This window comes from Salmo trutta, chromosome 28, assembly GCF_901001165.1.
Source record: "Salmo trutta chromosome 28, fSalTru1.1, whole genome shotgun sequence".
Lineage (NCBI taxonomy): Eukaryota > Metazoa > Chordata > Actinopteri > Salmoniformes > Salmonidae > Salmo > Salmo trutta.
In genome coordinates, this window is record NC_042984.1 from 45,381,969 (window position 1) to 45,398,267 (window position 16,299).

At 44.2% G+C, this 16,299-nt stretch overlaps 1 protein-coding gene across 1 annotated transcript; it reads left to right on the plus strand.

Moving 5' to 3' along the window:
- The first annotated feature begins 71 nt into the window (after positions 1-71).
- LOC115166335 (rabenosyn-5) lies at positions 72-6,511 on the plus strand. The gene is made up of 12 exons (XM_029720245.1): positions 72-260; positions 403-537; positions 1,061-1,161; positions 1,293-1,338; positions 1,498-1,659; positions 1,807-2,069; positions 2,157-2,227; positions 2,352-2,438; positions 2,543-2,645; positions 2,817-2,921; positions 3,077-3,340; positions 3,493-6,511. The coding sequence occupies exons 1-12, from the start codon at positions 98-100 to the stop codon at positions 4,324-4,326; spliced, it is 2,334 nt and encodes a 777-aa protein (XP_029576105.1). The 5' UTR covers positions 72-97; the 3' UTR covers positions 4,327-6,511.
- Positions 6,512-16,299: the final 9,788 nt, after the last annotated feature.

The window sequence follows — 16,299 nt, forward strand, 5'->3', positions numbered from 1 at the left end:
CAGATGAGGGGTGGGCATCACACCCAGTTGGGCGTGGCATGAGACAGACACACACCCTGGGTGTCTCTGTTACCATCCTGCACCCACCCCCACCAAAATGGCCTCCAGCTACCCACCCCCCTTCGAGGGAACAGGGGAGGTGAAGGAGGGCTTCCTGTGCCCGCTGTGCCTGAAGGACCTGCAGTCGTTCTACCAGCTCCAGGAACACTACGAAGAGGAGCACTCTGGGGACGATCGACATGTCAGGGGACAACTCAAGAGTGAGTCCATTTTGTGCTCTACCAGACTAAATATGCACATCATGGAGGAGCAAAGGAAATTCTAAATCAAAAGGGTCTCTGGTAATACTTTTAGAAGGCATCCTTGCTAGAAGTAAACACTACTCTCTCCTGTTGGCTGCAGGTCTGGTCCAGAAGGCTAAGAAAGCCAAAGACAAGCTGCTGAAGAGGGATGGTGAAGACAAGCCAGAGACGGGCAGTTATGAGTCCTTCTACTACGGTGGAGTGGACCCTTACATGTGGGAGCCTCAGGAGTTGGGTGAGACTGGGAGAAGTATGCAGGGGGATTACTGGGAGTAGAGGAAAGGGGTGGTGTGGTAGAGGGCTTCCCAAATCGAATTGTATTTCTCACATACATGGTTAGCAAATGTTAATGCGAGTGTAGTGAAATGCTTGTGCTTCTAGTTCCGACAGTGCAGTAATATCTAACAAGTACTCTAACAATTCCCCAACTACTACCTAATACACACATATCTAAAGGGATGAATGAGAATATGAACATGTAAGTATGAGCGATGGCCGAGCGGCATAGGCGAGGTGCAATAGATGGTATAAAATACAGTATATACATGTGATGAGGAATGTAAGACATGTAAATATTATTAAAGTGGCATTATTTAGAGTGCATTGTATAAAGTGACTAAATCTACACTACATAAGAGATGTATTGGTCTGGTCATTGAATGCTAGTGAGTCATCTCAACTGAATTGAAAATATGGTGTTACATTGTAATGTAACACCCTTCCATCCAGTCTGATGGTGTCCCTCCTATACTCCATAGGAGCCACAAGAAATCATATGGACTTTTTTAAGAAGCACAGAGCTGCCCGGATTGACCACTATGTCATCGAGGTCAACAAGCTCATTATCAGGCTGGAGAAAGTGAGGACTCGCACAAACTACAGCAGGCAATCACAAGTTGTTTGTCAATGTGGTTTTGACACATACAGTAGCAGTTACACCGCCCTTACTGTCAGAACATGACTCACCATGTATCCTGTGTTCTGTTTCAGCTGACATCTTTTGACAGGATGAACATAGATGCAGGCAAAATTAGAGGTGAGTTAAGTGGAGATCATATTGCAGTGTGTTTTGGTATTCACCATCACATGATATCAGACCCACATTTCTTGTTATTGAGTACACCTCCTCCCAGTGTGGATTTGAATGTCATTTTCATTGTGTGAATCCAGAAAAGCCTCTTCTCTTCCTCTCTAGCGATTGAGAAGTCTGTTGTGGCGTGGGTGAGCGACTCTGATGTTCCGTTCTGTCCCGACTGCGGGAACAAGTTCAACCTTCGGAACAGGCGACACCACTGCCGCCTCTGTGGCTCGATCATGTGTAGGAAGTGCATGGAGTTTGTGCCCCTGCCTTTGGCTTGTGAGTAGAATTACACACACAAACATACCACATTATGGACATAAATAACGTGTGCATGTGTTTACATACATACTGCAGTTTTGCATATTACTACATATCTCAGTGTTGCTCAGTGAATCCTCACCCTGTTTGTTCTCTTCTCTCCAGACAAGCTGACCAGTGGGACTCGGGAGGCCCGTAGTGTTACGGGCAGCCAGTCCCAGTCCCCTCCAACAGGGGGCGGGGGCAATGTCAGTGGGATGGGCTCCAGGAGGGGCAGCATCAGCAGCCTGAGCAGCGTCACCTCAATGCTGGAAGAGAAGGATGACGAGAGGATCCGCTGCTGCCTCCACTGCATGGACACCCTGATGAAGAGACAGCAGAAACTGGAGGAGAAAGACCACGTGCCTGACATGGTCAAGCTCTACGAGGTAACACAGAGCTCTGTGTGCTTCCTCTTGTTCACCATGTAGTGTACTTCCTGTCATTCACCATCCATCTTCCTGTCTTCCTCCCAGAGGCTGAGACTGTGCATGGACAAGGTGGATGAGAGGGCTCCAGAGTATATCAGAATGGCTGAGTCTCTCAAGTAAGATATAGCCTGTGTCTTAAATTACACCTCATTCCCTATATAGCGTACACCATTTGACCAGAGCTATATGTGGCTCTGGTTCTGTTGTTTTATCCTCATTGTCAAACTTCAATTTTCACAGTGCTGGAGAGACTACCTATAACCTGGACACGGCTGGTGGACTGAGAATGGAAGTCCAGAAATACTACGAACTGATCGATGCACTGAGGTACATACCGTTTACAGAATATGTGTTAACTGACTTCAAGTCACTTTGGATAAAAGTGTCTGCTAAATGGCCATATTATAACATTCTCTATATATTCATGTCAGTAAGAAGATCTTAACATTGGGAATGAAGGAGGAGCCACAACCCCATCAAAAGACTCTCCAGCTGCAGAGGATGGTCAGATACACAGCCACACTGTTTGTCCAGGTGATACACAGAGAGTACACTACTGTACACACAGAGCAGCTATGGATGAGCTGAATAGCATACTAAACATGTCATTGATAACTGAGACTGCCACCAGTAATGTTACATACTATATTCAAGCAACCCCCCCCCCATCTCTATACTGTCTATACTTCTCCCTCCCTCCTGCAGGAGAAGTTACTGGGTCTGATGTCTCTACCCACTAAGGACAAGTATGAGGACCTAAAGGAGAAGAGGAAGCAGGAGCAAGAGAAGAGGCTCACGCAGGAGAGACTGGTGAGTAGGCTGCTTGTTGTTTAAACTAATGACCCAACAATGATATTCCAAAAAGGATCTAATATGTCTATGATACCAGACAAGCAAAAAGCAGCACAAGTAGTGTTTTATAATGAGGCTGTCTCTAAAAGCTTACCTTCCTATTTTCCTGCCAGGTTGCCCAGGAGGCCCAGAAAAGGAGGCAGGACTCTGAGAAGAACCGCCCAGCTGCCAGCACCAATGGGGAGGCTCCCCAGGCCCCCCGCATGACCAAAGCTGGGGGATGGCTGCCCTCTTCCGATACCCTCCACACGTGCGGGGAGCTGGAGGACCCCCTGCTGCAGCAGATAGACAACATCCAGTCATTCCTGCGGCAGGCCAAGGCCGCCCAGAGGCATGACGAAGTGGCCATGCTGGAGGACAACCTCAGGCAGCTGCAGGTGAGGAAACCTACATTAAATTAGATATGTACCACAACAACTAGTATTGATCAAGGCATTCATTGTTGTATTTACTGTGATTACAATGCACCACATCCAGTAGGGCTCTGTGTAGGAATAGGGTGTTATTTGTTGAACTATGTGTTTCCCAGGATGAGTACGACCAGCAGCAGACCAGCTTGGCCATCGCTCTGTCCCAGAGGCTGGCGCAGGAGGAGAGTCTACAGCAGGACGAGCTGCAACGCCTGCAGGACAGAGAGAGGGGGGAGAGGGAGCACAGGGCCCAGAGCCAAGCCCCAGGATCCCAGGCCACATACACCTGGCAGGGCTCACTGAACCTAACCGATATAGGGAGCCTCCATAGGGAGGAAGAGGGGGAGGAAGAGTTGACCCCTAAAGCAGAGAGCAGCCCCCTGTCCATGAGGGCCTTCCCTGCCCTGACCGACCAAGATGAGGAGTCACCCCCCCGGCTGAGGAGGCTGGGGGGAGATGTGACACCTCCTGGTGGCGAGGGACAGAACAGCTCCTCCCTCAACCCCTTTGAGGAGGAAGACTCCACCCCTGTGGAGGATCCTTCCAATCCGTTCTTCGAGGAGATCCAGAAGGAGCACAAGGAGGTGGCTAACGGGAAGAAGGAGTACAACCCGTTTGAGCAGGAGAAGGGTGGGGAGGAGGGGCAGGCCGAGGGCGCCACTGGCAACCCTTTCGAAGTAAAGGAGGAAAACAATCAAGGTAAGCCTTTTAAAGAGGCTTCTGGGTGTACCCTGCCGGGAGCGTCGACCAATCCTTTCGAGGGGGAGGATGAGGAGGCGATGCCGGATGTTGACGTGATTGAGGAGGAGTTGCTGCTGCAGCAGATCGATAATATACGGGCGTACATATTTGATGCCAAGCTCAACGGGAGGCTAGACGAGGTGGAGCTGCTGTCGGAGAACCTGAGAGAGCTGCAGCGCACGCTGCAGGAACAGAAGAGCAAGACACACTGACAGAGACACCTCCTCCCTGTCTCTTTCTCTCATACCCCCATACCATCACCTGACGCTTACAACAGAGCTGCCCACCCAGGGCTAGAAGGCTACTCCTGAGACTACGTTAGTTCCCTTTAAATGACCAATGATTTCGTTGATACTAGGTTGTGTTAGGTGACGGAATCACCCAGCGCCACCCTTGGTGAGTAGCCCTCCAGAGCCAGGGTCGAGAGGGTGTATCTCAGTCTATACTCCTTTCCTTCATCTGCACTGATGTGAATAAACTGCACATAATGATAGCATTATTTCTTTGCTGATCCTGATCGCCCTACCAAGTAAGTGCAGGTCAAGGAGAGGAGACAAGGAGAGGAAGCATCTCCAGACTTAAGGCTTTCTCAGGTTTTGGCAGCCAAGCCAACTAGAAGGATGCTGACCACGAGATGCATTTAGGTTGTGTTTTGATTTTCTCACTCTCGTACTTACTAATAACACTCACACTCTATAAAGGTGTCTTTTAGTAGCCCAGGTTGGTTTTTATTATATTTGTATGGTAAGAAGAAGCACAAGGGCAGAGTATCATCACTTACAGACAGTTGTCCGTAGTCGGCTACTGGAGAGAGGATTCAAGGGGTCATAAGGGAGGTTATTTGAGGCCAGACATCGATCTGTAGTCCTGCTACGCAATAGATATCTTATGTAGAATCAGGGTTGCATTCATGATCACATGGTTTTGGAAATTTAATGGTCTTCTTGAACGAAAACATTCTCTCTAGGGTTGGGCGATATGAGACCTACGATTTGCTACTCCAAATACTGCGATAGCCGATATAATTGATGTGCACGTTAATGACTAGATAATTCCAGACAATTACATTTTTGTCCTTATAATGGATTTAATCACATCGGCCCAACCTTGGTTCACTCTGAATAGTTTATAATGACAGCTGTGAGTGTCATGAAAATGTGTCGTTTGCACACACATGCAGCCCTAAATACTAAGCATGTCTAACCTGTAACTGCTACATTTGTCTGTCAGATCTTCACATACATGTTTGTAGGGGAGTGGAAACTCATTTCCGTTCGCACATAATCTTTTATCTCGGTCTTCTGTCGTCCCTGGAGGTCGTGACCACTAGAAAGAAAATGTTGAACAAAACATGAGCGAAACCAACAAACTGTTTTTGAAATCCTACTTTGCCTCCTTCAGTCTATACTAAGCTGGTTTTGTCTGAGTGTCTGTTGAAGCGCAGGAGAGATACATTAGCTTTCAGTGTGTCACATCACTAGGAGGCACTTCAGCAGTTGTCCAAAGTAGGCTTTCAAAGCTGATATTGTCCTAGTCTCTCTCTGCCTTGTCTCATGCCGTTTCTCTAATGTGTCCTAGTTCTCCTACTGTTCTCTCTTAGTGCACTATGAGGGTCAGAATCTGTCCTGCTCTGAACAAATCTAAAGCTCTTTACAGGGTAAAAAAGAAACGCATTTACTTTCTCTTATGCCAAGCCTGGTTCAGAATATTGACCTTTGGCATCCTTATTCAATAGCTGTCTAGTCTTGTAACTTCAGTCTGTATTTAGTGTATTTATGCAACTGATTCAGCCAAGTCTTTCTTGGCATCACTTACCATTAACTCAGAACACCAATGTTGCAGTGGAGATGTTTAGGTCTGAGGCACAGAATAATAGGTTAATTTACCCAGAGTGCTCTGCTTGGCACCTATATCTGTCACAGCATCAGCCTGCTCTGTATCCATAAGGTTATGGCAAAACTTTAGGATGTAAGATAGGATAAAAGACAATCTTGATTAATCTCTTTAGACAATTTACCTATGAGAATAGATTAACACTAAACCTATTCCACGCTACTAAGTATTATAATTTATACTGTTGGCAAACTCCTGTGTCACCTGTTGAATAAGTACTTTGATGTATCCAAGTACTGGTTCGATTGCCTTGCAGAGTATACAATAGTACTTGTCATTTTGATGAACTAAAGCAGTATTGTGTTCGCTGTAATCGATCATGCACCACTAACTCTCAGCTGTGTTGCATCTAAACCAAACATTTTCAGACATGAATTATGTATTTGTGGCAAATGTGAATGACTTGTCAAGTAGCTTTTTGATAATGTTGCCTGTTTGCCTTTTGTTATTGTAGAAGGTTCCGTCACGCAACACTAATTAAAGACATGACCTATGTGAACAATAGGAAGTGGCCTTTTCATTCACCCATGTCATCGACACTAGATGTGATAGTGTGTTGCAAAGATTATATACTTTCAACTTCACGAATCTAAGGAGTAGATTCTAGTTCACCGACCTCCAAATTATCATTGTTTACAACATCTGGCATCTGGGCGCGGTATTTCCCTGTCATCTCCTTGGGTGGTGCTGGGGGCAGGGGACCTCCACCTCAAATACTCTTTCAGACAGTACTTCTCAGGCCCAACGTTGGCTGGGTTAGCAGCCTCCATCCTGGCTAGAGCCTCCACCTGCAGGACCTCGCTGTGAAGGGAGGGACAGGAAAAATAACGACAGGGGAAGACAAATGAACTAAATCATACATACTGTACACATAGGTTTGCTCCTAGAACTCAGATAGCCGAACTGAACGTCTGTGCTCGCATACTCCCTAAAGACCTTCACTTGAAAAACATGTTTGTCCCTCTTGAGCAACCGTAGAAAAAACACAGCCGTAACACTTCCTCAGAATACTCAATTTAAAGAAGTTCAAAGTAGATTTTTTTGCCGAGGGTCTTAGTCACACAATTATACGTCTAAGAAGTTTGGTGCAGTATTTCTCAGGTGAGGAAAAAAAAAAAATAGCATGAAAGCTAAGTCTCTCCTTGGATGGCAAACACTTCATGTTTTCACACCTACTGTTGACCAATCACAGATGAAGGGAGTGTTCGATTTGGCTCAAGAAAAAAAATGTGCGGGCAAACAGCCGAGAAAAAAACCGTCAACATTTCATCATGTATGCGCTAACTGTTTCGACTGGGAAGCTTTAGACAAGAGCGTAGCATCTAACCCAGTGGTCACCAACCTTTTTGGAGTCGAAATGCATGCCGAGATCTACCGCTCTAATTTTGTATTAACATGACTTAAAAGGTAAGCCTATGCAACATTAACCAATTAAACACTACTTTAGCAATGAGGTTTGTGCAATAAGCAATAGGCCCAATACATTATCACCGCATACTGGCTTTGCTTGAATTTACCTGCCAATGCATTGTTGTTTGGGACATTTTTTAACATTTTATTTAAAAATGAGGTAGGCTATATGATCACACCGGTAATAGATCCATTGTTGTATTACTTGAGACACAGCCGAGTGAGCATACATTTGAAATAATTAGCTTTTTATTTTACTGGGCTGATGGTGTCTGCAACTGATGGTCAGTCTCAGCAGCGGGTGAGAGCAGCAGACTGAGGGTCCATCTCAACATTACCTCAGCTCTCTCTCCTCCACTGCCAAAAAGGGACACCGTCTTCCAGCTGATGGCGAAACTCAAGTCGCACCGCATTACTTCTGCCTCATGCACAAATTCATGTTGTTAATCCTATGAACAGAGAAAGTGAAATATTCCTTGATATTAAAAAAGACCCAAGCCGCTAATAATAACACAAGCCTATACTCCTTCGTACTCATTACTGCGGCACTGCTTGTGGCGCAGAGTGGAAATGAGAAGAGCGTGCATTATATGGGGTTATTGTTGACAGTGCTGAGTAAGAACTTAACCTGTTGGGGCCGTTCTTATCCTGGTAACGGGATTGCTTGACAAGATACACGGCGCGAAATTCACAACAGCAAAAATCTAATCATTTCAATTTCTCAAACAATCAACTATTTTACACCATTTGAAAGATAAACATCTCCTTAATCCAACCACATTGTCCGATTTCAAAGAGGCTTTACAGCGAAAGCATAAAGTTAGATTATGTTAGGAGAGTACATAGACAAAAAATTACACAGCCATTTTCAATGCAAGGACAGGCGTCACCAAAAGCAGAAAACCAGCTAAAATTATGCACTAACCTTTGACAATCTTCATCAGATGACACTCCTAGGACATTATGTTAGACAATACATGCATTTTTTGTTCTATTGAGTTCATATTTATATCCAAAAACAGCATTTTACATCGGCGCGTGACGTTCAGAAAATGTATCTCCCCCAAACTGCCGGTGAATGTACAAAAATACTCATTATAAACGTTGATAAAATATTAAACTGTTATTCAAAGAATTATAGATTAACATCTCCTGAATGCAACCGCATTGACAGATTTCAAAATAACTTTACTGGGAAAGCACACTTTGCAATAATCTGAGTACTGCGCTCAGAAAAATACACTAGGCAATACAGATACCCGCCATTTTGGAGTCATCTAAATGCATAAATAACATTAGAAATATTCACTTACCTTTAAACATGAACTCACTCAAACAGCAGCTCTTTGCTGTATTCGTTGACAGTCTCTCTAGTCATGGTTTTAAACGTTTTGAAATCTCACAGTATCAATTTTGTCGTAGCTTTCTTTTATGCCTGCTACGTTACTGCAGACTCGGTCATCTGAGCAATCTGACTGGCCAGCGGTAGCATAGTACACTTGATTTCCTCTCCAGGCCCACTGGAAAGGCAGTTTGTACCTTCAGACACATGAATTGGCAACAGTTTGCCTACCCGGTGCACAGGGCAGCTGAATTGGCTGCACCTACCACCATCAAGTAAAAAAATAGGAACACACGACCAAGCAAGGAGGGCATTAATCAGAGAGGCAACAAAGAAACCAAAGATAACCCAGGAATGTAGTGGTCTTGTGGTTGAAGGCTTGGTCGTTGGGTTTTTTACAGAAATGTTTGGTGATTGACTAGAAATGCCTTGGAGATCAAGTCGATCGCGATAGGTTAGATCAGTGGTCACCAACCGGTCTAACAGACCTTATTAGTCTACAGACAGACTCATTCACTGGCATCTAGCCTGAGCACTGGTCTGTTTCTGGCTAGCCAAGTCCTTTGTTGTTATCATGCCAAACAGACTGCTGCAACCCATGGTGGCCAACACCATCTATTTCTGTTATAGAACCAAATCAAGCAGTGGGCTGTAATGCAAATGGGTATCTGGGGTTAGGGTACAACGAGTACAAGCCTCTACGAATCCGAGTGTGGACTGGACAAGCCTCCACACTCATCCCGAACATAGATTCCAGCATGCTGAACAGTCCCTACAAGTCAGAATGTTGAATAAACTTTATTGGAACTTACTCTGCCGAGTGTCTAATGAGTTTGTCCCTGCACCACAATTTGAGACAAAATAGCCACAGTAAAGTATTAGGCTAGTAAACCGACTTGCGTGGCTCTCACGGATTGTTTGTTCATCTGAGGCACACAACGTATGTGCCCAAGAGTAAGGGACTTAACCCTAATTTGCTCCAGGGGCGCAGTACTACTATGGCTGACGATGTAAAACAACACATTTCACTGCACCTATCTGGTGGATGTGACAAAATATACATCATTCAAACAGTTTTAGAAACTTCAGAGTGTTTTCTATCCAAATATACTAATAGTATGCAAATATTTGATGGGCCCGAGTATTAGGCAGTTTACTCTGGGCACGCTTTTCATCCGAAAATGAAAATACTGGCCCCTATACCTTAAGTTAAAGGGGAGACACTCTAGACCCAAACTGTTAGACCTATATCCATTCTGCCCTGCCTTTCTAAAGTCTTCGAAAACCAAGTGAACAAACACATCACCGACCATTTCGAATCCCACCGTATCTTCTCCGCTATGCAATCTGGTTTCCGAGCTGGTCACAGGTGCACCTCAGCCACGCTCAAGGTCCTAAACGATATCATAACCGCCATCGATAAAAGACAGCACTGTGCAGCCATCTTCATCGACCTCGGCAAGGCTTTCGACTCTGTCAATCACCGTATTCTTATCGGCAGACTCAACAGCCTTGGTTTCTCTAATGACTGCCTCGCCTGGTTCACTAACTACTTCTCTGATAGAGTTCAGTGTGTCAAATCGAAGGGCCTGTTGTCCGGACCTCTGGCAGTCTCTATGGGGGTACCACAGGGTTCAAATCTCGGGCCAAATCTTTTCTCTGTATATATCAATGATGTCGCTCTTGCTGCGGGTGATTCTTTGATCCACCTCTATGCAGACGACACCATTCTGTATACATCTGGCCCTTCTTTGGATACTGTGTTAACTAACCTCAAAATGAGCTTCAACGCCATACAACACTCCTTCCGTGGCCTCCAAATGTTCTTAAATGCTAGTAAAACGAAATGCAACCGATCGCTGCCCGCACCCACCCGCCCGCTTAGCATCATTACTCTGGACGGTTCTGACTTAGAATATGTGGACAACTATAAATACCTAGGTGTCTGGCTAGACTGTAAACTCTCCTTCCAGACTCACATTAAGCATCTCCAATCCAGACAGGATGCTCTTGCCAGCATACTTGGGGTCCAACATGTACGCTGCGGCGTGTGTGGGCTTCAGGCAGAAGTCCTCACGCTTTTTGATGTATTTCAGAACTGCAGTTTCCTCTGCTTGGAGCAACAGTGAAGTGGGCAGGGCAGTAGGGATTTCTTCTCTTACATCTGCAAGCAAAGTGAACATCAGACAGGATGGCATTGTCTCCCTCAATCTGTGCAATGGCTACTGCTATAGGTTTCAGGAGTTTCAGGCTGCTTACCACTAGAGATTAAACATTTCATATCACGATTATAGTGACCGAAAGTATCACTGTTATCAGTATTATCGTGGTATTGTTAAAATGTGCTGGAAATGTTCAAAAAGTATTGATACACACACTGAAATCATTTCACCAAGTTTTATATTGAAAACCAACAAACAAAATGAGCAGCACTATGCACTTTGTGTGCATAAACATTAAAATAATAACATTAACATTAAAGATGGCACCATGTGGCCTTGAGAGGCAAAAGTTTCCCTAGTGCAGGTTTTAATGAACAAAACCTTAAGTAAGCAAATTAAATGTGCATATAAAAGCAACACAAGTAAAGCAATGTGGATGTAACAACAATACAACCATATGGAAACACATCCAATGTGCAGGTGTTGACATTAAAATATCCCAAAATATGTCAACAAATCAAAATGAACAGCACTGATTGTATGTCCGTTCTCTCCTTCATAAAGAAATAAGGTGCTGCTGGTCTAACATCCTGTATGTATGCATCTTTGTTCACTTGAGATTGAAATGTAAAAATGTCAGCATATTTACTTTGTCCGGTTTAAGTAGTGATCTGCAATGGGAGACAATGTGCCTGCTGGCACTTTCTCTGATGGCACGCTGGTTGCTGGGATACACAAAAGCTTCCTGGCAACCCTGACACGGTGAGGCAACTCTGATGTATGGCCCCTCCACCACACCAGTGGATCCTCTCCTGCTGTAATGGGTGGCAGAGACAGGTAGTCCTTGATCTCTTCTTTCCCTCTGTCTTCTGGGGTGGTCAGAATCTGACCCTCTTCACCTCTGCTGCCTTGTTGAGGTAATCTTTCTCAGCAACCCAGCCAGGCCTTTTCCCTCCGATGCCGCTGTGTTGGTGGTGGAGGTGCTGCTGGTGCTTTGTGTGTAGATCCCCATCGGGTCTCCACATCATGGATCAGAGCCTTCTGTGGCATGTTGAGGGCAGCTTGCTTTTCTCTCTTTCTTGTTGATACCCCACTCTTCCAGCATATTCTCAAACTCTCTAATGTTGTGAGCCGAGTGATCTTCTGGGAAGAACTGTGTTTCCAGGCAGTTTGATTCCAGTTGCCAGTCTGGGGTGAGGTAATGGATAGTGAAGCTGATGTAGGGTTGACTACCCCCGCTGGTCCAGAGGTCAGTAGTTGCAGCAAACCATGTGCCTTGAGCTAAACTTTTTCCAACATCAGCTTTAACCTGGTTGTACAGATTTGAGATTTCAGTCTTGGAAAATAAAGTTTGTGAAGGCACTTTGTAGTGAGGCACGGCAACCTCCATCAGCCTCAGAAAGCCAGGCCTCTCAACAATTTGAAATGGCATCAGGCCCTTTGCAATGTAATAGGAAAGGGCTGCAGTGAGGTCTTGAGCATGTTTTGATGTGGGTGCATAAGCAGCCTGCCTTTTTAAGTGCTTCCTGGAGTGTCTGTGTCACAACCGTAGATGAGGAGGGACCAGTAGCATCACTGGGTTTGCCTGCTGCTCGCCCACTCTGTAAACCAGGGAATAGCAAATATATTATTATTATTGGTGTTGTTACATTATAATAACAATTATTATTAAAACACACACAATCTTCTGTATTGCATTTGAGTATATGCAATGACCCCATGCCCAATTTACATAAATACAAATGAGTATTAAGAAGACAATGATAGTAATTGCAGTGAGCCCAACAAATGACATAAATACAGGAGTCTTGTAAAGGAGTCTATAGTGTTTCTCCTGTTGGAACACTTTCACAACCAAGTCGACGACTGCCGGATTCTAAATAAACAGAATATGTTGGTTGGGTGACTAAACTACATAACGTGTTATCGTGTGCAATGGGCGAATAGAGTCTGCAGACACATGACGCATACAGCAGCAGAACAACGTGTTGTGTTTATACAAGAGTGGGTAACACTGACAGCTTCAGGTTACATTATTGACAAGCTATTAGCAAGTTAGACAGACAAACCATGACATTTTCCCCCATTATGCATTGAGCTAAAAGTTAACTTACCTTGCATTCGCTATAAAGTAGTGGGTGGTGGTCATGAAGATGACTCAAGAGATTTGAAGTGTTGCCCCCTTTCACAGCGATTTTATTTTTGCATGTTCTGCAGACTGATTGACCATCTTCGATTAAGTTTCCCTCAGCACTCTTGTAAAACGCAAAATATGACCACACTTCAGATTTGGTCCTCTTAGAAGGCTGAAAAATCTCCGGAGTGCTGTCACTGTCTTCCACCATGTTTTCACACAAAACAAACCCCACGTTGCATGCTGCGCCTGCGTCAGACTGTTGCTAACTTTGGTTGATGCTGGACAGTACTTACCGTGAGTTTTTCTCACGGTTTTAATGATAATTCAAATTTGAAACGGTAATACTAACCATTGGGAATTTTACCGTGGTTTATTGTGAAACCGGTAACCATTTCATCCCTACTTACCACTCTCTCCAAAAATACATCATCCAGGAGGATCCTCTTGATGGGGCTGTCCATATCGGCAGACTGTGATATGGCCATTTCTTGGAGAGACTCCTTCCCCTCCAGGAGACTGTCAAACATGACAACACCACCCCAACGGGTGTTGCTGGGCAGCTTCAATGTGGTGCTCTTATTCTTCTCACTTTGCTTGGTGAGGTAGATTGCTGCTATAACTTGGGGACCCTTCACATACCTAACCATTTCCTTGGCTCTCTTGTAGTGTATCCATTGTTTTCAGTGCCATGATGTCCTTGAGGAGCAGATTCAATGCATGAGCAGCACAGCCAATGGGTGTGATGTGAGGGTAGGACTCCTCCACTTTAGACCAAGCAGCCTTCATGTTTGCAACATTGTCTGTCACCAGTGCAAATACATTCAATGGTCCAAGGTCATTGGTGAATGCCTTCAGCTCATCTGCAATGTAAAGACCGGTGTGTCTGTTGTCCATTGTGTCTGTGCGCTTGTAGCATACTGGTTGAGGGGTGGAGAGGATGTAGTTAATTATTCCTTGCCCACAAACATTCAACCACCCATCAGAGATGATTGCAATACAGTCTGCTTTCTCTATGATTTACTTGACCTTCACTTGAACTCTGTTGAACTCTGCATCCATCAAATGAGTAGATAAAGCATGTCTGGTTGGAGGGGTGTATGCTGGGTGAAGAACATTCAGAAATGTCTTCCAATACACATTGAGCATCAGAGGTGAACCAGTTGCATACACAGCTGGAGCAAGACATTAATCAGCATTTCTCTGACTACGTTCCTCCATTGAGTCCAAAAAAACTTCTGATTCCAGGAGGACCATGAGCTGTTGCTATCGATAAGGTGTCTGATTCATCATTTTCACCTCAAATAGAAGTAGAGGGACTTTTGTTAGAGGTTGCTTGTTGTGAGCGCTGAGGGAACTTTATGCACTTGGCCAGATGATTCTGCATCTTTGTTGTATTATTCACATATGATTTGGCACAGTATTTGCAAATGTACACAGCTTTCCTTCTACATTAGTTGCAGTGAAATGTCTCCACACATCAGGTAGTGCCCGTGGCATTTTCCTGTAAAGATTAGAAAAAACATTGTAAAAAACAAATACAAATCCATGTACAGATAAATAGTTAAGCAGTTAGATTAAACAACTCCTTTGTAAGATAAATGTTTTAAAATGAAACATGTATGGAAACAGGTGAATTAACAGTCCTCAGGCTCACGGAAGCTAAAACCCACATGGTAGCAAAAACAAACTAGCAGAAATTGTTAACAAGTTAGAAGTTATTTAAACACACTTTGTTGTAGGCTACTATTTACTAGTTAACGAAAAATCATGTATGCCACATAAAATATATTCACTCCACCCAGTATTGTAATCAAAACTTACCAGAAAGCATGTAGTCCTTGGCTCAGACAGTGTAGTAGTGTGGGCTCAATATCATATCATTAGTGTGCAAGATCTTGAGAATCAGCTGTACATGTGATGGAAGAATGCACTGTGCATGCAGAGGGTTGCAATTCCATTGAATTGGAGATAGTTTAACCAAAATATTGCGTAAGACCTAGAATTGCCTTTGTGTATCCCACAAAAAAAATCACTGTAATACGCTAACTTTTTTGTTGAATTTACGCAAAATTCCCCAAATTCCCGGCCTCAACTTCCCATGGAAAATGTACAGAAAATGTTCGGAAATTTACCGCAAAGTTTTCGACCCTTTGCAACCCTAAAAGGGACTAATTTCCAAAATCCCGAACTCTCTCTTTTAGCACTTATAACTTTTTAAGCCATATTCAAATAGTATAAGTGGGATTTGGAATATGTGTACATTATAAATTGTCATTAGGTTGCAGTGTGTGTATGCTATCAATAAGTGGCAGTGGCTTCAAGCAGAAGCAAACATGTCACTAATGTGGGATACTGTTACCTGTATGCATTGCTGTGTGGCTGAGGGCTCAGTGGAGATGATCTGGAAAGGTTGTGGAGAGCCACTCATCACTGACAAGTCAGCGGGAGAGGTCTGCACCTGAAACACATGGTACAAACACATTAACAGTCAAATCATACAAATGATGTGCAACAAAGCACACACACACGTATGCACACACACACGTACGCACACACACAGTACATCCGTGAGCAGCAGGGAAGCCAGAAGCTAGACAGAGGGGCTTGACTGTGCCCTCAGTGACCCCTCTCCTGAAGGTTAAGAATGGTCTCTGTCTATACGACAACCAATGAGACAGAATCGCCTGGCCACACAGAGCAGTGAATCATCATTGAACGAGATTCATGGGATGGGATGGGACAGGGTGCTCTTTCACATACACAGCATAGACACAGAAAACCTACATGTACAAATAACCGTGACTAACCTGTACCCCCGCACATTGACTCGGTAACGGTACTCCCTGTATATAGCCCCGTTATTATTTTGTGTTACTTTTTCTTATTTTTAGTAAATATTTAGTAAATATTTTCTTAACTCTATTTTCTTAAAACTGCATTGTTGGTTAAGGGCTTGTAAGTAAGTATTTCACGGTAAGTTCTACACCTGTTGTATTCGACGCATGTGACAAATACAATTTGATTAGAATTTACCTACGTATAGTACACAAACACATCCTCTCCCCTAATAAGAAAACAACCATACACACACACACCCTTCACCTCTGCCATCGACCACCATCTGCTGAGCAAGCACCTCCACGTTGGTCGTCATGGTGATGTAAGTTCATTAGCTGAGCCTGTCTGGAGCGAGGCCAAAGACGTCTGTCAACTGCAGAAGCAGGGATGTGCAACCTCTCTT